Here is a 26,286-nt window from a genome sequence, read left to right as displayed (position 1 = left end):
CAACAAAATATTTAAAAAACCCCATCATTTGATAATATCTATTCACTGCAATGCAGATATATTGTTTTCACATTGATGCACCACTTTTTTTGGTCGTAATGTGAAGAACACAAAGAGTGAAGAACACAAAGAGATGTGAAAACGTTTGGAGCGCTATTTAATGACACCAAGGCCAAGTGTCGAGTTCCTGGTTAAAAACCTGAACAAAAGTCAGCATATTGGGTGACGGGCTTCATGAGTTAGAGGAATGTTTCCACCTTGTTGCCTTGTTCTTTGTGGCGTCTTCTTTCTACTGGAAACCGGATACGTGTGCCACCAAGCATGTGTTTCTTGTTGTTTGCATTTTTATCCCTGTTGTGTAACACCGTTTTTTCCCATATATCCCTCAAAAGGCTTTTGTCGAGAACTCGCTGGCGGGTGTAATTTACCTCCTGGCTATATACCGTAATTATTTAGATTTAGTTCATTACTGCCCTCTTTGCGCTGGCTTTTTTACCCAGCAGCTTTGTAAACTTTTTGTGCCTTCTAGACGGGAGGCACGCCAGATTCTTAATTTAGTTTAACCTCATAACTGAACATGAGTGGGTCTCCTTGTTTCAGAAGATGCCAGGGGAATTCAACCAAACTCTGTGTGGGATAAATAACAGAGAGCCCTCAGGTACCAGTTGTTGCTGAAAAGCCTTTTGTGCGTCTCAGCCTTTGCAAAGATAGCAGTAGAGGGGATGGAAGAAAAAAAGGAAAACTAGATGAAAAATGTCTCCATCTGGAACATGTTCTCCTCTTTGGCTACATTCAGATGGTTTCAGGAGGTTTTTCTTTGCAGTGAGGATACTTGTTCAAAGGCTGATTACAGGAACAGATGAAGGTTCAGACCTCCCCCTCTGCCCGAGAAGAGGCAGGCGGAGTGATTTTGAGCACCATCTTTAAATAGTTTTAGCCAGAAAGACCAGAGTGGTACGTTGGTTTTTTGAATTCGAAGATGGCTGCAGTTTTGTTGAAGCTGCAGATGATCCAGCGTGTCGATAAAGATCAACTGACACACTCCCACAGATTAAAGTCATGAAAGCGGGAGCGAGAACGAGTTAGACGAGAACGGCCAGTTCTTCAGAGTTTCCATTATGATCCAGAATAAACTGTATTTATTTGCCAAGTTGTTAACATTATTCCCACGCACTTAAAATAACTCTTTCTTATTAATAAAAGGCTTTAGAGGAAAGAAAGCTAAATAAAAAATGTATCTGGAGTGTGTGTTTATATAAGAGCAGCAGTTTCTTTTCCCAAATGTGTCGAATTTAGACACAGCAGACGTTTCAAAACAAATTTAAAAAAACTTCATGCTAATGTTCTCAGTAGGGCAGTGCGATATCAGAAAGACATAAATGTGATAATATTTCTGAATATTGAGATATTTATTACGACTAGTCCATGTTTTCCTGAAATATGATTCACATGCAGAATTTGTATGCATTGAAACATAATATCCTACCGGTTATTGCAATCAAACAGTCCTTTGCGACTGGCATATTGCACACATTGATAATTAAATTCGATAATATGGGCATCGCTAGCTGCTAAAGTTAGCTCTAAAATCAGTGTGCATTAATATTACCGGGCTGCATTTGATGCAGTAATTATTGGCCATTATATTGTAAGTTTCATGAGCTCACTGCAGAAGATGTTCACACCTCACCTAGATTAGTGTCCTAAATTTAGCTCATAAAACTGGAAGTATAAATGAGAACAAGAGGAATAAGGAAAATGTGGATTTATTGCGACTGGTACTGTTTTGCTGATGTTAACCAAACTCATCACAGTCGGTTGTAATTTTCCGATTTGAAGCAGAATCATTTATATAAAACAAAAAGTTCCTGTCAACTACTTTATTTTTCTTAGATTACCAACAATCCTGGGCATTTGATTTATGAGACTGCTATACAACAACCATGTCTTCAGTCAGAGGAGTCTTCAGAACTGCTGTAATACAGACTGCAGCAGGGGATCCTTTCTGCCCACAGCCATCAGCATCTACAGCACTTTGAAGAAACATGAATAATATGAGTTGCAACATTTAATTTCCCTCGAAGATTATGACATATCTTTGAATTGAATCTGAAACAAATGTCCTTAGAATAAACACAGTCATGTTGGTATATGAATATTTACTAGTATACGTTTAAAAATGTTTACCTGATACTTTTTAGCCACATCAGTTATCAATGTACGAGTAAATGTTAAAAATAAAATTGTGAATAGTATGACGGACATACCTTTTGTTAGTGCACTTAAACAAAGACTTATTCTCAAATATAACCGGAATTATTCTGATCAGATTTAAATATTTACTTGCAACTAAACCAAACATCGCTTTGTTTAGGTGCTCAAAAAGAAACCTCAAGCCAAATAATGAGAAGTTTCTAATTAAATTTCTTGCAGGAAGCAAAGTGTAACCATGACTTGATGCTACTTGTTGGCCTTGTTCCTGGAGGAGGATCCAGCCTTATTTTTATGAATTGTGCCATATTTACACAACATGGATTAATCGGACGATGGAGCCCTCTGCATCTTTTATGTCAGCGCCTTCGGCATTAATCCTGCATGTGCGTTCAGTGATGTGTGTGCAAGTTTGCGTGCATGGCAGTAAATGCATCTTCTAAAGAGGGGTGGGTGCTCCGTATGCACTGTACATGGACTTGAGGACTGTTGCCCTTCCCCCACTGAAGAGTGAGTTAATTTGTCTTGCCTTTAGTGGTGGGTGGGCTAATCCTGTCTCAGTTATTCAAGAGAAATTATCCCCCCTCTGTTTTCACTAATAGAGGTTTTAGCCCCTGTCTGAAACCCTTTTGTCCTGTTTGGTCAGTGGTCTCCAGCAGAGACCCTGGGCTCAGGCCTCTCAACCATTAGTTTCTCCGCATGAGTCTCAGAAGATGCTGGACAGCTCTGTTCTGGATTTGGGGATATAGCTTGCAGAAATGAGTCAAATGGCACATGTCGGCGTGCACATGTGTGCACCATCTTTGCTTTGGTCACGCGGTCCTTAACCTACATTTATCCAGCAGAAGCCACTAGTGCAGCTCCACTTTTTCTGCTCCTGTCACAGTTCATTCATCTTGACGATGATTTTCATTTTCCTAAGGAGTCTTCCTCATCACAAACATCTTCTTGATTTCCCGCTGCTCCGTTTGATGACTTCTGTAGGACACAGCTGATAAAATCTGACCCGTCCTGACAGCTGGCCCAGACCGCGGAGGGTGTCTTGGTGTTTACAGTACAAGAACAATCCCAACACACATGGCTCTGCCACTCAAATCCTGCCCACTACTTGTCAAGGTAATGACTTTTTCACTGTTTTACTGCTGCAAAGACCCTTCACCATGGCAACAACTTGCCTCGCTGAATGAAAGTCACGCACATTCAACTTACCGATGAATGTTGGATGTATCTATCCACACAGTTCGTTTATTATGACGACCATGTTTCCTGTTCTGCCTCCCAACATAATAATCATACGTCCCTAATTATGGCGTCAAGGGCCAGGCCACTCCGTCATAGACTCTGAGAGGAATTACAGGGAGTGTTTCTCCCCCCTTAATAGGTTATGAAAGAGTATCCTCTGTTTGCAACTTTGACAGCTGGAGAAACCTGAACTGTGAATGGAGCTGTTAGAGGAGCAGAATGAGCGGCTGTTTAATAATAAACAGGATGAATGTGAAAAGGGAAATTCATCCAACAGACTTCACTGCATTGTTTCACTGGAGGTTTATTTGGATAGTAGATTGCAACCAGTTGTTAGATTCTATTGTTTATTAAGCTTGAGATATTTGCAGGGCTTTTCAAAAGCATTTGTACTCTAATGTCTTGTAAATATTACAGCTACAACCTTCAATAAAGTTTATTGTGATATTGATGAAAGAAAGCCATAAGAAGCCATGTTTTCAGCTCACCGCAATCCATGTGTGGGACACACCTAACAAGTGGAAGGAAGTGTTGAAAACACAAAACGTGAACTTTCTGGTGTGTGTTACATCTAAACAATTTTTTTAATGCAAAGAAGAGAACAAAACAGTTTTTTTTTTCTTTTCCGTTCCTAATCTATTTACGTGAAAATGACTTGATTTTTTTGTTTATAGAAGGGCAATAGAAAAGGCAATGATTGCACAGCGAGAATGTGTTTCATACAATGGGATTTAAACAGTTTCGATCGTTGTTTTTATGTAGGATAGATATCTGCATAACAGTAGAAGAGCACACCATGCTTCTTTAATGTGGAGCCAAGCAGAAACATAAGGCAAAGAGAAGGGAGCCTCAAACAGAGCCATGTGCTACCCCACATAGAGCAAGGGTGTCAAACTCCAGTCTTTAAGAGCCAGTGTCCTGCAACTTTTAGATGCGTCTCTGCTGCACCACACCTGAATAGAATAATTAGGTAATTAGCAAGGCTCTGGAGAACTTGTCTACACAAGGAGGAGGTAATTAAGCCATGTCATTTCAGTGTTTTGTACCTGTGGTACATCTAAAAACTGCAGGACAGCAGCTCTTGAGGACTGGAGTGTGACACCTGTATGATAGAGGATCTTATTAGTTAAGTAGGACTTGAACTAGTCCTTTGGTGTTTTCCTAATGCCCACCCACTGTGCCAAATGAGAGAGTAAAACATTGTGCTCCACTACATCAAATGCAGCAGTTAAATCTAAACTGAAAATAACTACACAGTTACCAGAGTGTGTAGCTAAAAATATATATAATTTAAAACTTTTAGAAGAGCCAAATCAGTGCTGTGTAAAATTTAAAACCACATTGGAAGAACTCTTAAACGAAATCCTTCTATAATCTTTTTTTTTTCTTTTTATCTGCCCATAAATTGGACATTTCCTTGAAATTATTTCGGCTCTTGAGTCGCAGATTCCTTGTCCGTTTTGCTTTCAGTGACTCAGTCTAAGTGTCTGGCCCCGGGTCCTCGTTGCTGACTTATCCTCCGTTCCCTCCCCCCAACCAAGTTGTCAAAGCTGTTGACCTTGAACAGGAAGAGCAACCAATTGTTATCTTCTGGAGTCTTTATAATTTGAGTACATCTGTAGGTGTGTTTACAAGCCCAGCATCATTATCTGTGCATCACCCCTCACCAGCACATCTGTACACTCATCTCTCGCACCTTAAATGACTCGCTAAAATGCAGAGTGAGAGCACTCACGCAGTTGTTGGGCATCTGCTTTGAGTAGGCTCTAATGAGCAGCGCCTCAGCCAGAGAGATAAACAACAGGGATGGAGGCCTTGTTACTGTAGAGACTGTTTGCTATGACACCTCAGGGTGCAGAGCTCTGCCAGGTTGGAGCGTAATTCTTCATGACAAGTCTTCCTCTAGCGCCCCATGTGACCTCACAGGGGAGCTACGTCTCTCCTTCCTCTCCTCCGCTGTCTCAGGTTGGCTCATGCCATGCATATTTCATAGATGATCCAGGCGTACCATAAAGCCACAGGCCTTAGGAATGAATCTCAGCTCCCGTGGAATGTCTTGCATAAATACATGCACAGCGCATGTACACAAACCCAACAGAGTCGTGATTATACCTGCAAACCCAAGCAAACTCTGTTAGCAGCACCACAGCATATAGAGTTTTGTGCTTGTCTATCATCACATAAACAGATAGTTGCTGTTTTTACTTGATGTAAGCTGTAAATATTTGTACAGTAAACAAAACAGAGTTGGAAATCCAGGTAGGTGGGAGCTGGTTATGTATTGTGAATAAATCATAAGAGCTCAGTGTAATTATGTTATATTTTAGAAACATTACATTTATTGCAACTATTTCCAGTCCACAGTTTTATAGGTACAAATTTAAATCAGATAAGTTTGATTAAATTCAATATAATCATATCGTCACTGTTCATTTTAGTAAACATGTTCCTGTGTGCTGCACAAATCCTGTGTGATGTACAAATCATAGTAGGACTGAAACAGTTAATAAACTAATTTTGTAATTGATTGATCATGAACTGAAGTATTGAGACTATAAAACAGGCCATTTGCTGAAAGAACAACAACAAACCAAAACTGCACAAAAAATGTCAACATGTTTTTAGGATTTAAAATAAAATCTTCATTGTCTGTAAATATGTTCTACCCAGAACTCAAGTGACAAAGGTTTAGCTTCACCTGGTTGAAAGAAAATCTCCAATTAAGCACCTTTTATTGTTCAATTATTAATCAGTAAATCCCAAAAATAATCAACAGATTATCCCTCCACTGTATTGATCAGTCAAGCATAAAGGATTAAACTTTTCACATGGTTGAAGTACTTTTTTAGCTGCCGATTCATCCTCTGCTACAAATGATCAAGCATTCACTAAAAGAATTCTGTAATTGTGTTTTAGGCAATTACGTTATTCTATTTATATAGGAATAATTATGTATCTATATCACTTAATACATTTCTAATATTACATAAAACGGCTTAAGTAGTTGAATAAAAAAAAAATCTGAATGTTCACCCTCTGCTTCTGCCTTCTCAATCATCATGAACTGTTCTACAGTTTTCACATCTCTGTTACTAAACCTTCATATGACCAATTAAATTATGCATTAATGTTGTGCATACAAATAACACTTGAAATGTGATAGCCGTGGAAATATTGCATTAAAGCATTCCTTTGCAAATGCAATAATGCACTCAGTAGTTGCCGTGACAATGATGGGTATTTGATATACCTCAGATATGCATGGACTGCATGCTTCCCCATCTATTATTATTCATAGTAAAAATGCAGATTTGTTTGATCGCATGAATAAATGCCATGAAATTCCTCATTTTCTGATGCATTTCCTCCCCCTGGGATTTCCACATTGCTGTACAAATACTTAATTACATTCATGTGATCATTTGGAACTGAAATTAAAATATAAGTGCAATTTATTACACATCCTTTCCAGCAATTTTCTGCAAAATATTAAAGTATTAGTTTGTTTTTCTGTCATTTTAATGAGCTGACAGTTCCAAGTTATACCTCTGAGTTTACCGGTACTAGGAGAAAAAAATACAATTTCATTTGATGTGGATTTGAAGGTTGGTATTTGAAGCATGGTTGGTTCAACCTTGTATATAAATAGGAGAAAAATACTTGAATGCGCTTCTGGCCTGAGATTTGCATTTTTGATAGTTGATATAAATCAGCCAGTGTACGGGGTCATCTTTTCGGCGGTAGATTTATGACATTACCTTCTTATTCCTGTTCAATTTGCTTTATCCTTTTCAACAAATGACATAAATTCACCTCCATTTCTCTTTCCTTCCTCCCTTTCATTTCCTACTCGAAGACAACCAATCAGGTTTTGCATAATTCCCTCTGCCATTGGTGAAACGTTATCTCCAACCTTCTCTAGAGGTGCAGACATGCTTGAAAATGATATTCTGAAGAAATGCGTCTGAAATCTTTTTAAAGTTTTGCCTCACTTCTGCTGTCAAATCATGTTCATTTTTGCCTCGTTGCTTGCTTTCTCCTCTGGCTCATTTTTTGACAGCAGTGCATCCCTTATCCCAGTGAGTCAATGAAGCGTCCTTTAAATTACTAAAAAGCCAAGCCGAAGCCCATCTCACTCTGAGTGGAGTGATTCGGTGACGTTAGCAAAACAAGAGCTGTGGTCGCTCGCTGCTGTGGCTCTGGCTGTCACAGTGATGATGTTGCACACCTTCCTCTTCCCCGCTGTTCTCATTTGTGCTGCTATGTGTCCTGTGTTGACAGATGAAAGGATGATCACTTAACTCAATTTTTCCTCCTGTCCTTCTCCTGGACTGTGCTTCGTTTTTGCTCTGCAGGGTTGGAGAGTGGTGGCGTGACTCTGAAGGAGCCAGCTTCTGAAGGGGAAATTGAGAACTCGACTCCGGTCATGTTGCGCTGTCACATCGATGGACACCCACGGTAATTGTTCACCTCTGCTTCTACAGCAGGTCTCTAAAGTAGATAAGTGTGTGTTTGTTGACAACTCGTTCCATCCTGAGTCCTGGTCTCCTTCCCTTCCTCCCAGGCCAACCTGCCAGTGGTTCAAAGATGGAGTGAAGCTGATGGAGAGCAGCCATCAGACCAACAACAAGGACAGGACTCTGACCATCCAGAGTGCCAGTCCGGATGACAGCGGGGTTTATTTCTGTTGTGCCAAAAATGCAGCCGGCTACGTCTGCAGCAGCAGCAACTTGACACTCACCATCACAGGTGAGACTTTTTTCCTTCTCACTCTTAAAGAAGTGATGATGAAACTTATTTATGATTCACTTGACATTATTTAAGCAAAAAAGTATAATAATAACAAATAGTCAAAACTCACAGATACCAGTGGCAGGTTTCCACAAAATTTCAATAACAAAAGACTAGACCAGGTTTCTGTCGCTCCCTTTAATGATACTTTAAGGCTTGTAACTCTGGAAGCTGTAACTCAAAACACCTGTTGGAAAATCCCAGTGAGCTTAACATTGAGGCCAGTGAGGACTATTAACTCAAAAACAGTGAAAAATCAATGGAAAGATCTACGTTAGTAAATTTTTCTGTCAGATGCCTTCACAATGCAATAGACCCCCGGAGTCACTTGCAAACAATTAAAGTCTCATCCAACTAAATGCTCATCCAAAAATTCTTATAGCTGCCTATTTTTCCAAACAACAAACGTACCTTAATATGTATTAATATGCACAGTTTAAACCATCTTAGGACTACTGCAGAAGCTGACATCCATGGTCTTTCTTCTTTTTCTGTTTTTGCTTTTTTGCAACATTTAAATGTTTAAGATTAACAAATAGTATTAATATCAGACAAAACTCTGAGTAAATACAAAAAGCAGTTATCAAATTGCAATTTTATGCTTCCCAAAGTAACCTGTGTGAACAGTAATTGCCTTGTAAACATAATAACCAGTTGTACCAGCATGATTGCTACAGCGAGTGTTTCCAGTAACAGACGATGAGTGTGTTTTTTTTTATTTGTTTTTTTTTTTTATCACTCTGGAGGAATGTTGGTCCACTTTTTGGAAAACTGTTTCAATTCATTACAGGGTTTTCAGGGTTTTTGCTTATTCTCAATTGGACTTTGACTATGCCTCTCCAAAATCTCATTTTTGTGTTTTTAGAGCCATTCAGAGATACGCTTGCTGCTTTGGATCATTGTTCTGCTGCGTCGCAAAAAAGTTAATGAGTTTAAGATTAACACTTGATAGACAGAAATTCAGGATTTATGGTTTGTTTGATCTGGAATATTTAACTAAAACAACAAAAAAAAATCTAATCTGTTGAGAGGTAAATACTTGTTCACAGCACTATATACAGTACACAAAAATTTCCAGTATTTTTTTAAAGTGTAATATCTTTTTAGTCATAAAATGTTTTAATTATTTTTTTTTCCAAATTTCATAAAAAAACAGCCCCAGACAAGAGAGTTGTTTAAGGTATACATAAAATTACACATATCTATACACATGACAAAATATAAATAAATCTTTTTATGCAATAATGTTTTGAAAATGTAATTGGAATTAAAAAATGTCCCTTTCTGTTAAGTGGGACTCTAGATCACCAATTTAATAGATTGGCTCATAGTGCTCCAGGCAAACCCCTGAGTTGGAGATAAAGCTGTAAAATCCTAACATTCATTCACATTACTCTTTCTTTTTTATGTGGGAAAAGTCTTGCCTTTTCCAAGTCTGCTGCTGCTGCAAATGAAAGGATAGGAAGTCAGTTTAAACACCATTAGTGATGAGAGGAAGCCCTGAAAGAGAATCTAATGAGATTATAAAAGAGTGTACTTGTACCTTCATTTCCCGCCTCCCACGCAGACTGAAATATAAACAGAAAAACGTGCAAACGAATAATAACTTGATATCCTGAAGCAGAAAGATCCCACTGCTGTTTGCTGTTCAGGGAGGCTGTTTGTTTTCCTCCAGAATCTGTTGTTTAACCCATTATGTGTGGCTTTAAAGTTAATGCAGCAGCATGTCTGTGCTGGAGAAACCCAACACCCTTCTTCATTTTAATTACCCACCTGTAAGACTCTCAAGTGCTGCGTTAACACCTGCATGGGGGGAACAAAACCCTACAAGCTTCCAGTTACAGTCTTGCCGCCGTCTGCCTCTCTAATAGGCGTCATTGTGAGAAAAAGCAAATTTATCCTGTTTTTCCTGTGTATTGAGGCCATCCCACTGATTTCTTGGGTGGGCCAGGTGTTCTCTGACTACACACCTTTTTTGTTCTCAGTTTTTCTAGAACTAACCCTGAGCCTTATCCCAGTGCTCCCTCTGGCACCATTCCTCCTCCTCGTAGGTGTGAAAATTAGAAGTTTTGACCCAAATCTTTAAACCTACTTAGATTTAAGAGTATTTCCATGCTTTGCCTCCTGTATGGAGCTCAGCAGTTTTACACTTTTTTATTTTGAGTACAATATTTCCCCTCCTGCTTGTATTGTACAGCCAATATTTCCTTTGGCATATCAGAGTAGAACAAAGTTTACCCAAGAATGCTCGTTTGGAAAATTATAAAATAATATGCACTCTAACCAGATTTGGGAATCATTTAAATCTCACGTCCAGAGTATTAATACTCACATTCTACATATTTATGAAGCAATGATGGATCTGAAATTGACAAACTGCTTTAAAAATGAGTACAACTTTGCTTCTTTTTTTTGTTTGTTTTTAAAAAAAAATGTTTTACGTGTGCTGTCCAGCAGTGTAGAAATCATAATTAGTGTCATCTGAGCACCACAGAGAAGTCGCACAGATTTACTTCACAAGAGGAACGTTATGGCTTTTACCATAATGCTCCACTATAGAGAATACAAGAAAACACCTTAGAAGTCCGCTTCTACATCTGCAGAAAGAGAGAAACGCAAACAATATATGCACTTAGAACAGCTTCACTGAAATGTACACAGAACAGCCCGATATAGAGCCAACATCTGTGTGTGTGATTATTCTTATGGTTTATCCATATGACTGTTAAGGAGGAAAGACTTCAGTAATGATTGTGAAAGCAATTGTTGCTGCAGTTGGAACCTGTTCTACTGCTTCCACATGTAAACATGCATATGTTTGTCTGTCTGTCCGTCTCATAGATAAGAGTGTGCCGAAGCCGGTGGTCACCCCTGAGAATCAGGTGGTGCTGAAGAACGAAGAAGCCATGTTCCATTGTCAGTTCTCTGCGGAGCCTGAACCCACGTTGGAGTGGTACCATGAGAATGAGCTGCTGGTTAACAAGTCTCGGTAAATTGCTTCCTCATGTTGTTTCTTCCCCTTCTTACTCATACCGACTGGTCATCCAGCTTTCAACTCTTTCTATCATTTCACAACACAAACGTAAGCTGCTCCACTTCCTGTTAGTAGAAGCCTTTGCGTTACCCTCACGAGCCTCTCTTTCATGAGCTTTAGACAAATTGCTCATCGAGGGAAGCCAGAGCTGTAACAATGGGCAATCCGCCATACATCACTTGAACAAAGCCTTTCACTGCAGTCCTCCAGTGTTCTCACAGTGAGTGGAAAAAGCCCTCGGGCTGCCATCATCTCACCAGTGCAGCCATTACTAACACCATTTATTCATATGTTGTCTCATTCCAACCTAAAACTATAATTTCACTGGGATTTTAATGAAACATAACACAAAGTAGAGCATAATTAAATCCCACATCCGAAGCCAAACTGTTGACAACGACGATGCAATTTCCATTCAGGAGTTTTTAGCCATTTAACATTTTTATAATTATAGTAGTTATTTAGTGAAGAACCGTACAAAAGTACATTTTTCCTTATCGCGTCACATAAGCTTCCCTCAAAAATGTTTTGTCTCCTGTAGATTAGAGATGTACAATATGGCTGAATTATATAATTATTGATAAGTTTTTTTGTATTAAACATCAGAAATGTTGCCATATCGACAACAATTATTTGTCAGAATAATCAATGACGAGGCCTGTCAAAAAAAAAGTAAATTTTTCTGTACAATAAATTGTCCCAGAAATTATTCCGATAAACAATAATATTGATGCAAATAAATGCAACTTTAATTTTGTAAAGACTTAACACTGGAACACGTTCAACCTAAAATAATAAAACACACAAGACCAAAATCATAAATAAAATGGATTATGATGTCACTGTAAGCAAAATTGGTCTTCAAAAAATATTAGAATAGAAATTATCAAGCCCATTTTAATTTATCCTGTGATGAATTGATTATTGCTTGTTGCGGCAGGCTTATCAATTACTAAAATAATCACTTGCAACAGCCCTACTTTCTAGTTACTCATTTATGTAATAAGCAAAAGGCATTGATGGCACGATTGTAACACAAAATTGTGTTTGATTCCTCTTTAAAATCTACGTTTGTTGGTTGAGGAATTCCCAGGCAGCGTTGTTTTGTGTATTCTTGTTTATTGATGTGACTTGATTGTAACGCCAGAGAAATGCAGGTCTGTGTGGCCAACAAAACTGTTTAAATAACCCTCTGCACATTTTGTTTATCGGATGAAGATTGTTTTTCAGATGTTTTGAAATCAGGAGAAAATAGACATGTTTAAGCTCAAGGCCGTTGTGCAAACTGTGAAGCCAAGTGTTTGTTTATGCACAGGACCCAGCAGAGCTATGAGGATTTTTTTTAAGGGAAAAAAAAGTCTGTCTTGACTTATTTTCTTGTGAGGTTATTTGAGAGGTTTCCCTCGGAGTGAAGTCGTTTTCATGGTTGTCATGGGGGAAAACGTACTCAAAGTCCCGCAGCTCGTTTCCTTTCCTCTTCCTGAACAACGAAGACAAGATGGCAGAAGTATCGCCCCGCCTCAGGGATTCAGTCAATGCTGGACGATTCTTTTTATAAAATAACCCCAAAAGCATTTTACTTTTTCTTTTATTAGATGTTGTACGTGTTTTTAAACTAAATCCAAAATAACTTTCTCATCAACCTGTGATGAGCTGCTGATTTGCCTTTAGTGATAGTATCACATGTGAGATTTCCATCTCACTCTGGCTTAAGGTCAGTCTTTAATTACTTTGCATCCTTTCCATCACTCACACTGAAGCTGCCAGCAACTTGGGTCCAGCTGGCAGCTTTCACCCCCTGAAGGATAGAAGTTTTATTTTTAATTATAGCAGAATGTGGGAATCTTTCCTTTCTTTTACTGTAGACTTGTTCTCAGTGGGATGTTGTTGGGGTTTTTTCCACTGCTCCTGTGAGATGTTGGTGATTGTTTTTTGTGAATCAGCCCAGTTCAGACAGGATGGACTTGTCAAGGATGAAGGAATTGAGCTGGGAATTTTCTGCTGATGAGTCTGGGTTTGTTGTGGAGAACGTTGTTGTTGCATGTACTGGTATGCAGGCAGGGCGGCTGTCCAGGCTGCCTGGGCTGCAGAGGCTGGAATTTATCAGCAGTTTCCGGGTCCTGATGAACATGAAAAATAGATTTGCATGTTCAGATCTTATTCTCTTTTTCTTTACATCCATCCGTCCATCCATTTATCTTTTGGTCTATGTCTATTCATTCATATCTTCCATTTCTCCATCCATAAATAGCTTTCGTTCATCCATCCATTTGTTCCATCACCAATGTCTGTCATTTATCCACCTATTCATTCATGTCTTCCAATCGTCCGTCCGTCCATCCATTGTTCCATCAATCTATATTTTGGTCCATCCGTTGATCCATCCTTAGATAAATACTTTAGTCCTTATCTTTCATCTGTCCATTCATCCTTTGGCCCGTCCGTCCTTCCATACATAGCTTTTGTCCATCCATCCATCCATCCACCCATCCAGTCATCCATCCACTGTTCCATCCATCTATATTTTGATCCATCCTTATATAAATACTTTGGTTCATATCTTTTGTCTGTCCAGTCATCCTTTGGCCAATCCATCCATCCATCATTCCTTCATTCCAGCCCGCTGTAGAAATATCAGCAATAAATTCATGAGGAACTTTTGCATTTGCAGTTTTAAAATTGCCCAAAAGATGAACCAAGAGCTCTGAAAACTTGAGTCTGAATTAGTATAAAATTCTCAGACCCAGTGTGTGTAGGAGCCCTGGTCAGGTTCTGTCGAATTCATGCACCCATCTCATCTAAATCGTCTGTTTTTATCTGTTTGTTCTCCGCAGCGTGTCCCTGCTGTCCAACGGCAGTCTCCTGATCACACAAGTCAAGCCCAAGTACACAGGAAACTACAAGTGTGTGGGACGTGGCATTGGAGGATCCGTGGTTACACAGACTGCATCTCTCCAAATAGCTGGTACACGCACACCCCAAACTGCAGCTGTTCAATTGGTGACGGACAAAAACCTGTGTTTCTGAAATCTGAGGAGGGCTTATGTTACGCCCTGACCCCGTCCATGGCTCTGCTCTGCACTCCACTCCTTTCACTTAGAGCCAGATTTCCGTGATGATGATCAGATTCCCATAGGGACATCCGGCCCTGCTTGATCCAGTATGCGCGGAAGACGCCAGTGGATCACATTATTTCCAGGTGTTTTCCAGACTTGTTCAAACCTTTGAGCTTTCTCCAGAGTAAACAACACCTGGCAGGCAGAGATCATCAGTAACAAATAACATGATGGTATTGCTGAAAAGACAATACAGCAAAACACCATGAAAAAGTATCATAAATCTAATCATTTTCCAAATAAAAGTTTGCCAAGTACAGTATGAATTTGTGTTATAATCAAAATACATGAACTTGGAAAAGCTCCTTACAGAATAGTTTTAATCAGCATTAAGCTTCTCATCTTGCATTTTCTAGTGCATGTGCATGCAAGTCCAGCATTGCGACTGAGCTCAGGGTTGGAATTTCTAAGCATTTCAAAGTCCTGATCACCTGATTGCTTTCCTCTTTATCCTAAGGGTCAGGGATTAACGAGAAATGACTGAATCTGCAGTTTTAACCCACAGAACCATAGATCCATATAAATGCCATATTTCCCAGCTGGCACCACATGGAGTGTTGTCACAGTAATATAAAGTCCCATTTCTGCTCCACCTTCTTCATTTTTCAGTGTTTCCCAGGTCTGGATAAGTATGGAAAAAGTAAATGATTGGAAAAATTGCTGTATTTCCTGACTGTATTCCCTCTCCCACTGTTTAAATATTAGTCCTTTTCCCTTCCTGTTTTGTGTCTTATATTTCTCTTTTGTTGATGCGTTTTTCCTTTCTTTTAACCTTCCTTGTGTCTTTTGATTTTTCCTACCTGATGCCCCCTCTTATTTTTCATTCCATCCTTTCTTATTTACTTACCTCCCACTCTGCATCCTTATAACCTAATTTATTTCCTTGCTTGTGTTGCTTAATTTTTTGGTTTTTTTGTGTCCTACCACATTTTCCAAGTTTCCTTCCTTACTTTTTGTGTCCTTCATTTATTTCTTTTCATCCATCCTTTTTGTGTCCTTCATTTATTTCTTTTCATCCATCCTACCTCCCTTTCTACTTGTTTTTTCCTTCCCTGTATTTGTCATTTTCTTTCCCCCTCTGCCTATTCCCTTCCCCATTATTAGACCTTCATTCATACTTTCTGTTTCTTTCTTTCTTACTTTGTTTTTTCTCTTTTTTCATTCTTCCTTTTTCTTATGTTTTTTTATTGTTTGTCTTTCTCCTTTCTTTCTTTCCTTTATTTCCTCTCTCTTTCTCTCTTCTTCTCCCTCTCTCTCCCTCTCTCCTTCTCTCTCTCTTTCTCACTCATGAAGTATTATTGACTTGTACTTGGGTATCAATGCTAACAGCAGATGAAGGTCTTGTGACCTGTAACAGATCTCATTGCTCTTTGTATTTAGGGGCTGCTGATTTTTGGTGTGACCCACCAAACAGAAGTTAATCCCCCTCTAAGTCCAACCTGTTCTCTGTTTGTCTTCCATCCACTGGTTTCTTCAACTTGCTCCTAAAATCACAGGATTTACTTTAACAAGTCAAGAAATCCCTCAACTGGGAATTAGTGTTGCTCAGGGCCAAATCAAAATGCTTCAGTGACTCTGAAAGCAAATTGATTAAATAGAAATCAGTTGGAGCATTTTAAATCTCTACTTCACGCTGCATTATTTCCATCTCCCTGCTCTTCGCTGCAGACATCGGAAGCATGTCGCCAAAGATGTCGAGGGTGTTCACCACCGACACCATGCAGCGGGTGACCTGTCACCCCCCAGCAGGGAAGCCCGACCCTGAGGTGTGGTGGGAAAGGGAAGGTCACAGGGTGCCCACGGAGGGCCGGGTGTACCAGGAAGACCTGGACCTGATCTTCAACCGGACGGAAGAGGGAGACTCGGGCGCCTTTACGTGTGTGGCCCAAAACAAGGCCGGGCGCAGAACCCAGGATGTCACGTTCACCGTTGCAAGTAAGTTAAACGGGGAAACATTTTTGAGCTACTAATGCAAGCTGGCGATGTTTGAATGAAGACACAAAATGGATTTCATGAAAGGTAAAGCTGGGATGGGATTATGCATATATTTTAGATTAGTTATCAAAAATACATGACTGCATGTCCCTGTAAAATACGAACAAAAAATTATTCACCATGTTTATATTCGGGGAACATTTTGTCTGTGCCATTAAAATTTGGAAGATATTAAAATACTAAAACCCCAAGTTCTTAGCTTTAACAGCTGTAATAAATATTTAAATATATTTTTCTTTCACATATACATAAGTGGTTCTTCAATAAAATGAAGTCGTAACAAAATTACATTTTATTTCATGAAGAAAAATACTAAATGGTTCCTTTAAAAATATAAGGAAAAATACAAGAATTTTAAATAACTAAATGAATCCTTATTTTTAATGCTTTGTTGAGCATAATTTCCAGTAATTGTGATGTTAATTCTTGTATACTAGTGGTTTCTACTCTTAAAGCCATATTATTTAGTTTTTTTGTTTGTTTCGTCACAGAAAAGGTCCAAAGAAAACCAAAAAAATAATTATTATTAACATTAATATAAATACAGTTTGAGCCAAGATCCATCAGAGGGAGTTGAGTGTACATGGTGACTATAAACTGATGTTGCATACTGATGTCTCTCTGTGCCTCCACAGCTCCCCCGGTCTGGGTGTCCAAACCTCTGGACAGCAGCTTAGAGGAAGGTAAACCAGGTTATCTCCACTGCCACGCTCAGGCCTACCCTCAGCCTGAGGTCTCCTGGTACCGCAACGGCATGGGGATCATACCTGAGGTTTGTTATCACTCACAGCTGTCCACTTTTCTTAACAGCATACAAGGTTGTTAAGAAGTCACACATAGAGCTTTTTTTTCCCCTCTTCATTTTGCCCTCCAGGACTCTCGTTTCAAACTGTTTTCTAACGGCACCCTGAGGATCAACAACGTGGAGGTGTACGACTCTCAAATGTACGGCTGTGAAACCAGGACCATCGGCGGCCGCCTGTTTGGCCAAGCTCGAGTCACTGTGCTGGGTAAGCTGCAGGGGGAACTCTCTAATGATCCGTACGGCCATTTAAATTCTTTCTCTGCTGAAAGGTTGTGTGAAATGGGTGAAATCAAAATGGTTTTTTTCCAGAAAAGAAACAAACACGAGTTGATACCTGAGAGCCTGTGTGTTTGCCTGCTAAATCAGGAATCTGTGTTATGTGGGCTTTCTGCAGGGACACCCACAGAGGTGTGAAACATGACTCGTATATGGCGGGTTTGGTCCAAGTCTGAGTTTTAACACCTTATCTCCTTCATGCATTCCTGTCTCCTGTCGTAGAGCTAAACCGTGATAGATGGCCAGCATGTTTACTTGATCTCAGCCTCTGATAAACCACAGCCTCTTTGTAATCATCAAGTTGTGTGACATTGTTGCTGCAATACAATTTGGTCACATTTGTCTATGTGACCACAAAATTGTGTTTTATTGGGACTTTGTCATTGTAACTTTTTAGAACTCCTTCAGCTCACCTGATTGAAAAACATCTGTGTGTAATTTAATTTCATTTTTAATCCAGCTGTTCCAGGAACAAATGGAGGGAGCTGCTTCAAAATCAAACTACTTGGCTTATCTGCAAAACTTTGTGGTGTAAAGCTAACAATGCATCATTCTGACCTCACTATCCCATCTGAGAAGCACGGTGGTGGCAGCATCATGATGTTGTCCAGAGAAGCTGGTCAGTTTTTCTGAGCTGCAACTTTTAGAAAGTATGAGTTCGAGTAACTCAGTGCTCTATCCAATCTGACAATTTTCCTCAGTGGTTCTTAATAACTATGAATAAAGAACCCACTTTTGGTTTTAAGTATGGATATTATAACTAATGCATGTGTTAGCAGATTTTTCATGAATCATATTACATTTCCACAGAAATGCCACTAAAATTACCATTAATATTTTTTTTAATCTATTTTTCCTGGAATTAGGTTGGAAATTGTTTTCTGTATTTATATTTTTTCACAGAATATTTCAAAAATTATGCTACCCCTCTTTTCTTTTTTTAAAAAGGTTTTATGTTTTTCTTTATTCAAATAAATTGGTGGTTCTTTAAAACCCCTTAAAAATTCAGTGTTCTCATGTACACATTGACTAACATGTAGGCGTCTTGAGGTTGACAGTTAAGCAGTTAAAAATGACAAGAATTTTCCTAAAGTAGATATTTTTTCAAAAGTTTTACAGGGTTTTTTTTTTGGTCATGTAACATTAGCAGCTCTATAAAAGATTTATTTATCTGGCCTAGGGGTGAAAATGGCTCTTTGGTTTGTAAATGTTTCAGACCTCTGAACTATGAGAAGAGAGTGTTGCAACATTTTAATGTCTAGCTGTGCAAAGTTGTTAGAAAAATAACTTTGCACTATTTTATGTTTTACAAAAAATTCCAGCAAAATAAAGAAAACTTGCTGCTAAATGTTTAAAGGCTCCGAATATGTTTGCAAGGTGCTGCAGATCAGTTTGGTTCCTTTTCATCTGCAGGGAGAGTTACACAAAAGAAGCTTTGACCTTCCCCCACCTCCCCATGTTTTTACCACATGTGTTAACCACATGTAATGTTTCCCTGAAACTTGTGTTTCAGAGCGGCTGAAATTCACACCCACCCCCCAGCAGTCCCAGTGCCTTGAGCTGGATAAGGAGATCACCATCCAGTGTTCTGCCAAGGGCCGAGAGAGCCCCACAATCCGCTGGACCAAAGCAGGTATGCATGGCACTGGCTTAACCTTTGCCCCCCGTTGTTGTAGATCTGATAAGGAAAAATCTCTGAACAATATCTCACCCCAAAAAGAAGCAGTAGCAACCTGCAGATCTTTGTCAACATTAAGGCGAGACGTGTTAAAACCTGCGTGGTCTTCAGCAAACATTGTGAGGAAGATTTATCATCACAGACCTCGTCTCGTTTGTCTTCATTAACCGAGAGGGAGAGGCAGTTCTCTCCTTAACCCACTCCCTGCTATGGCTGGGTTTTGTTAAAAACCCCATAATTTAATTAAATTTGTATTCTTTGAGTCATGTTTCAATGTCAATTTGAGTCAATGTTGATTTAAATTCTTTGGTATTGATTTAATAGTCAGTAGTATAAAAGTAATGTATTGGATTATCAATTTATTGTAATTACTTCATCAGTGTATATATTAAAGTTTTTGAGCAGTAAGATATCTGAAAATAAGACGGTAGCACAGTAACATTTTGGCTTAATATGGAGTTCAAAAGTTAAAACATGACTGTAGTACCTGATTAAAGTTGCCACCCCTACCTTCTTCAAATTAAACAACATTTGTGTCAAATATTTATGCTACGTTTGTGCTGGTCTGTGCAGCAAAAAACAAAACAAAAAATTAAATTTTTTTGTTTTCACCTTAAATAAAATAGTGTCACCCGAGTGAAATTGCCACCTCCCACTTTTTTCAAATTAATTGAAAAACATGTTTGGGCAGCAAAAATTTTCCTTTGTGCCTATATCATTTTACAGATATTAATAAATGTTTCCAGAAGTCATTGAAAGTCAACCAGTCCCCCACATTTACAAAATCAAATGAAATGTTGCGTCAATCAACTGTGCCACGTTTGTGCAGGAAAGATTTTTGTTTCTGCTGTTAACATTTTTAAGTTATGTTAAAAAGAAAATCCAGAGATCAACCTGCCCACTCCTTCACATTATCATAATCAATCATAATTGATCAATTAATTGTGCTATGTTTGTACAGCTAAAATTTTGCAGTGCTGTTGATTGACACCAAATTTGCTTGATTTTGTAAATGTGTCTGGTTGTGGCTGGGACTATTTGCCAACCACCAAAAAACTCAAGGAGATGACAATTTTATGTGCGATAGCAAACTAATATAGCACAATTAACAGAGTTTTCCAAATCAATATTGAATTGGAAAACATATTAATTGCATTGATAAATCGATATTTTCACCCGCCACTCCCCCCTCAGACGGAGGAGCGCTTCCGCCACACGTGGATCAGAAGAACGGCCAGCTCCGCTTCAACAAGGTCACTCGCAACGACGCCGGCAACTATACCTGCATCGCCTCCAACAGCCTCCAAGGGGAGATCAGAGCCCTGGTGACCCTCATTGTGGCCGGTAAGCCATTCTCGATGTAAAAATACCCCACACTGAGCGATTTTATTTATTAGAGGGGTTTAATGTTGACTTTTCTCATTAAGATCCAAACAAAGCAGCATTTAATGTCCTCTGAGAGACCATTTTACTATAATGAAAAGCACCCAGTAGCTGAGAATCCATCGGTGTGCGTAGTTGAGGTTTTTCACCAATTGTGTCCTCACATTAATGAGCTTTTTGCTTATTGTTCTGTCCATGCTTGCACATGCAGTGTATGTTCGCTTTAATGTGGAGCCAGAGCATACGTCGGTGTACCAGGGACACACTGCCGTCCTGCACTGCCAGGCCAGCGGTGACCCCAAACCTCAGGTCCACTGGATTGTGAAGGACAAGGTTCTGGGCGTCGCCAGTAACGGCAGGTAAATGAGACCAGTCTGAATATTTGGAAGACTAATATACAGCTCTGGAAAAAATTAAGAGACTGCAAAATGATCAGTTTCTCTGATTTTACTTTTATAGGTCTATGTTTGAGTAAAATGAACATTGTTCTTTTATTCTATGAACTACTGACAACATGTCTCTGAAATTTATTTGCAGAAAATGGTCAAAATAACAAAAAAATGCAGTGCTTTCAGACCTCAAATAATGCAAAGAAAACAAGTTCATGTTCATTTAGAAACAATACTAATGTTTTAACTCAGGAAGAGTTCAGAAATTAATATTTGGCGGAATAACCAGGAGGTTTTCAATGGGGTTCAGTGCAGTGGTTTCTTGCTACATTTCCAGAGCTGAATGTTTTCAGTCTTTTTGTGTGGGTGTGTGTGTGTGTGTGTGTTGTACAGCTTTTTGTAATATTTCAACTTTAGGCAGAGTTTTCTGACAAACTATTGATAGTCACTGTCAGAACAACATTGAAGAAATCTTTGTACCTCATTTTAAGCAAAATTATTCATTTCCCTTATTGATAGCTTATCATTTGCCTCTAACCTGTAAAAATTATGACTAATATTGCAAAATGTCCTTCCTTTGTTTTTCTCTCTTCCTTCCTTGCGCCCCTTCCTTCCTTCCCTTTTCCCCCTTATGTCAGTCCATTCCCCTGATCTAAACAATTTGAAATAAACTCTGGTACGTTGAGTCTGTGAAGGTTTCTTAATTTTTACATAAAAATGTTCTGTTTAGGACTAATGTCTGCTGTAGTTTTTCCATCCCGCTGGCATGTGGGCCCCTCCTGCTACATTTTGTTATTTTATCTGACTGCTGTTCACACTTCTGCAGATTAGGTGTATGTCTGAAAATCCTAAACATGATCATTTAAGACAGACTGTGACTCTCGGGTTCCCGCCCTCTGTGTTTCGTCTAGAATCCAGGAGATGCCGAACGGCTCACTGATAATAAGAGACGTCACCACTGACGACACGGGTCAGTACACATGTGTGGCTGGGAACAGCTGCAGCATCAAAGACAGAGTGGCTCAGCTCTACGTAGTGGGTAGGTTTAACACACACACACACACACGCATGCCCACACACACACACACACACAGAGAGGCCTGCTTCCAGAGGTTTTCTTTTATCAGGGACAAACGTGCCCACGTGGAGCGGTGAGCCACAATCACAGGAGCAGAGAGGAGGCATTAATTAAACCTCCACCCGTCTGTCCGTCACCCATGGCGACAGGTTAATAACCTGCCCCACGTCTCTGACGCCACGGCTGACAGGGTGATGGGCTCGGGTTGATGCTGGATCTAATAAAGCTTTGCACTCTGAGGCCGATAAAAGCTGAAAATTACAGTCATACGCTTGCACTTTACTTAAACAGAAGGATTTCAGAGAGAGAGAGATGATTTAATTTAGTTGTTAGTCTGGGTTGGCGTGACAAAGCCGCCCAGCTAAACCACAACAGTAACCTGATCATTTTAACCTTTTAAGCGGTGAAAGACTTGATGTTTGCTTCTGTAGAACATGCGATTGTTGCATCTTTCAGACAGTAGGTCAGACTTTTTAAATCTCTAAACAATCTTGTACCAGTTTCTCATGTTTGCTAAAGGCATCCAAACATTCTGCAACATGCAGGGTCATTTTTGCTATAGGCCAGGGGTGTACAAAATGTAGCCCGGAAGCCATTTGCAGCCCTTTGCATGATTTTGTGTGACCCCCAATCTTAATTCTACAGTGAGGTAAATATGACTGAATTGAGGCCAATGCACAATTTCTTCATTTCTTTTAGATCTGCAAATTTTGCAGACAAATTAAATCTTAAAATGACAAAAAAAATCTTGGTGCAACACAAGTTTCTTATTCATTCTGAGTCTTAAATTATTTTTCCATTTGTCATAGTTTAGTAGTATAATAGGACCACGAATATCCAGCAACTCTTCCTCAGACTTTATAAATTGAATAAACTGTAAATATTAACTTTGACTGATTCTTTGAGACCGCTGACATGTACAACAGGACTGATTTACAGCCACTAATCTTTCCAGTCAGCGAGAAAGGTAAACCAGACAAATGGCGTCTCAAAGAATTTTAGTGGCCCAAAAAAATGGAAGAAAAGGAAAACGGAAAGGTGACGCATTTATTGGCGATGTGAACTGGATGTGTGGAGGTGCAACGTTTCTTTTTTTATTTTGTTAGCAAATTTTTTGTCCCTCTAGCTAGCCTCAGGTAATAGTTTTACTGGCAAGCATCTGTTCGTCATAAACTCATCTTTAGAGTTTACGTTATGAATATGTCGCATGTGAATGAACAGTCTGTGCTGCCATAGAATTGTCGATAAAAACTCAAAATCTGTCTTATTTTTTAATTGCCATGAAGAGGATTACTGTTTTTCTTTTATCAGTTTAATTTACCCCAAGATTTTAATTGTACATTTTAATTGTAGCCTGTTTTGCTTGTAAAGTGTAATAGATTTTGCATTTTTGTGGACCAGTTAAGTGGTAGCAAATCCCTTCATTCTAGTTTGATAAACTAGGGGCCCCAGACAGCATCTCGCTTTGGGCTCCCTCAAAGCTAGAAACGACCCTGTCATTATGTGCTTTTAATATCAAGCATCATAACCGTTCTGTGTCCTGCAGACAAACCTCCTTACCAAGATGACGTTGAGGATGACAAGGCTCCGTATAAGATGATCCAAACCATCGGACTTTCTGTGGGGGCAGCCGTGGCCTACATCATTGTGGTTCTGGGACTGATGTTCTACTGCAAGAAGAGACGCAACACCAAGAGACTGCAGAAGGGCCAGGATGGAGAAGAGCCAGAGATGGAGTGTCTCAATGGTAGGAAACAATCTCTGGATTACACGAACATGCCAACAAGCTTCCTAAGGCCTTTGGTGATTAAAAAGACCCAAGGCTTAAAAAGTTAAACTTAATCTTGCCAAACTATTCAGCTCTAGTTACAATCTTTAGCACATTTTTCAGATTTACTTTTTGTGATGGTAGGAAAGAAACAGCTTTTTCCTAGAATTCTTTGTGAACAAGTTGGCATGACGGTAGTGTCTAATGGTTGCCTCTTTTACCAGCCTTCTCAGTGCATGTTGACAAAACCAATGCAGTCATCGTCCAGACATGTTTGTCGTTTTTGTTACTTTACTTTAAGTTATTTTCTGACTTATGAGAATCATCACTTCCTTATGTAAAGTGCATTTCCTCATGTCTTTTCCATTTTCAACAGCAGCCACAAGAATTTGGATTTTGTTGTCCTGTCATACTAGAGATGGGCAATTATTGTACTATTTGTTGTGGGGAAAAAGGAAATAAGATTTCAGATTTATTGGGACCACAATAACTTTTAATTGATGTATTCAAAATGCCACAACTGACATTATGGTTGAGATTTTTACTTCCATTGTTTGGACTAATTTGTTCCCCAATGTTGGGTGCAAAAACGGCAACAAATACATGAATATATTTAAAAATATGACTTATAGAAATTATCTATGGTCAACAGTGCAATTGTAGTAAAGCAGCCTATTAATTAATGGCTATTAGTCAGAAGTATTTTATTTTGTCGAAAGATGATACTGATGCTAATTCATCTGTATAACTTTTTACCTTTACTTTTGTTGTTATCACAGTAAATAGCACAAGTTATTTACTTCACAATGGACTTGATTATAAAGTCACCCATTCATACATTATACCCTAATAGGTCATCAGTACAATTAATAGGTGATCAAAGATTTTACTAAACACAGTTAGTTTTTTTTTAATTAATGTCCTCAAATTAGACATTGGATTTAATGTGAGGTTATCCTGCTGTAGTAAAAGATTAATTTAAGTAGAGACTTTTTACATATTTTTACTATTCCTACCAATAATTATAAACTCCTTTTATATGGTTGGTTCTCTTTCCCTGCTTTCTCATGCTGAAAATGTTTCTAACAGTCTGGATATTTGTTGCCATCTTGTGCTAGGTACGGGTATTGCAGGTAAAAAATACCAGAGGATTTATCCGAGTGGAGATATTGGTTGTGTAAATATGTGAATTTTAATCATTATCAGTTGTTCTTTTTGTCTGTGATCTTTGACCTTTTGTGGATGTGCGTTGTTTTCTTCAGGAGGTGCTGTTCAGCAAAATGGCCACACCACGGCGGAGATCCAGGAGGAAGTGACACTCACCAACATGGGCACGGTCGCTACAACTGAGAAACGCCACAGCCATGCCAGCGATAAGCTCCACTTTCCCCGTGCAAACCTCCAAACCATCACAACACTCGGTAGTTTAATCCTGTTATTGTTAGTTTTGTTTGGGGGTTTTTTGTTCGTCTGTTCTGATGTGTTTGGTGAATGTTTGCTCAGGTAAAGGGGAGTTCGGTGAGGTATTGCTGTCCAAAGCGAAGGGTATCGAAGAGAGCGAGGTGGAGGCGGTGGTTCTGGTGAAGTCGCTGCAGTCCAGAGACGAGCAGCTGCAGAGCAACTTCCGCCGTGAAGCCGAAATGTTCGCCAAGCTGAACCACCCCAATGTGGTGCGACTGCTGGGCCTCTGCAGAGAGGCGGAGCCGCACTACATGATCCTAGAGTACTACGACCTGGTACACACACAGGAACTGAAACAAAGAAATAAACACGTTTCAATTTCTTTATTTTATACGGTTTTTGCTTTTTTCTCATAACAGGGAGATCTGAAGCAGTTCCTAAAAATTTCCAAAAGCAAAGATGACAAGATGAAGTCCCAGCCAATCAGCACCAAGACAAAAGTAAGTCCTGAAGATTTTAATTTTACTCTAAAGCTGCATAATTTTTGAAAATTCTGTTCTATTTCATCCCTACTGACCGCCAGAGGCGGTGCTTAAAGCACTGAATGATTACTCTTGCGTATGTACTGGTCGAATATCTTATACCAACATGGTCACGTGTGACCCCCGGTGATACCGGTAAGTCTATATAGTCATGTGACAATAACAGCTCAGTCTCTTTTCGTCTTCTCACTTTGGTTGAACAGGTGGTAAGACATTTGATTATTTGCTTGTCACTGGTAGCCTCAAGACTACAGTCGGAGCTGCGAGGATCATCTCGCCCTCCTGGGAGTCCTTCAGGAGGGGCATGAGGTCCTTCTAGTGGCCCCCCTGTGGCCAGGAAGAACCTGGTTTCCACTGCTGCGCAGGCTCTGTTGCAGCTCTCCAATGCCTCTTCTGTCACAGGACCTTCTCTCACAGTTGGGGGGTGGGATCCTGCATCCCAATCCCAGTCGCCTCCAACTCTGGGTTTGGCCGCTACGGGGTGTTTCCTTCTCAGAGTATGATGGAGACATCGGACATATGATGACTAATTCCAGGACCCCTTCCACAGGACTGGTGTACACCCATAAGTGGAAGG

The 26,286-nt window shown here is 39.4% G+C and overlaps 1 protein-coding gene across 1 annotated transcript in view; it reads left to right on the top strand.

Annotated features, from left to right (window-relative positions):
* ptk7 (protein tyrosine kinase 7 (inactive)) overlaps positions 1-26,286 on the top strand; it is a 79,922-nt gene that overhangs the window by 48,422 nt on the left and 5,214 nt on the right. Inside the window, exons 3-17 of the mRNA XM_023327019.1 lie at positions 7,809-7,911; positions 8,018-8,202; positions 11,086-11,233; positions 14,113-14,243; positions 16,063-16,329; positions 17,025-17,161; positions 17,264-17,399; positions 18,984-19,103; positions 20,343-20,492; positions 20,743-20,890; positions 21,832-21,959; positions 23,545-23,745; positions 25,029-25,187; positions 25,270-25,502; positions 25,587-25,667. Coding sequence (XP_023182787.1) covers positions 7,809-7,911; positions 8,018-8,202; positions 11,086-11,233; positions 14,113-14,243; positions 16,063-16,329; positions 17,025-17,161; positions 17,264-17,399; positions 18,984-19,103; positions 20,343-20,492; positions 20,743-20,890; positions 21,832-21,959; positions 23,545-23,745; positions 25,029-25,187; positions 25,270-25,502; positions 25,587-25,667 — 2,327 coding nt within the window. The remainder of the gene's footprint in view (positions 1-7,808; positions 7,912-8,017; positions 8,203-11,085; positions 11,234-14,112; positions 14,244-16,062; positions 16,330-17,024; positions 17,162-17,263; positions 17,400-18,983; positions 19,104-20,342; positions 20,493-20,742; positions 20,891-21,831; positions 21,960-23,544; positions 23,746-25,028; positions 25,188-25,269; positions 25,503-25,586; positions 25,668-26,286) is intronic.

This window comes from Xiphophorus maculatus, chromosome 22 (assembly GCF_002775205.1).
Source record: "Xiphophorus maculatus strain JP 163 A chromosome 22, X_maculatus-5.0-male, whole genome shotgun sequence".
In the NCBI taxonomy this organism is placed as follows: domain Eukaryota; kingdom Metazoa; phylum Chordata; class Actinopteri; order Cyprinodontiformes; family Poeciliidae; genus Xiphophorus; species Xiphophorus maculatus.
This window is presented reverse-complemented; position numbering and strand designations above follow the sequence as displayed.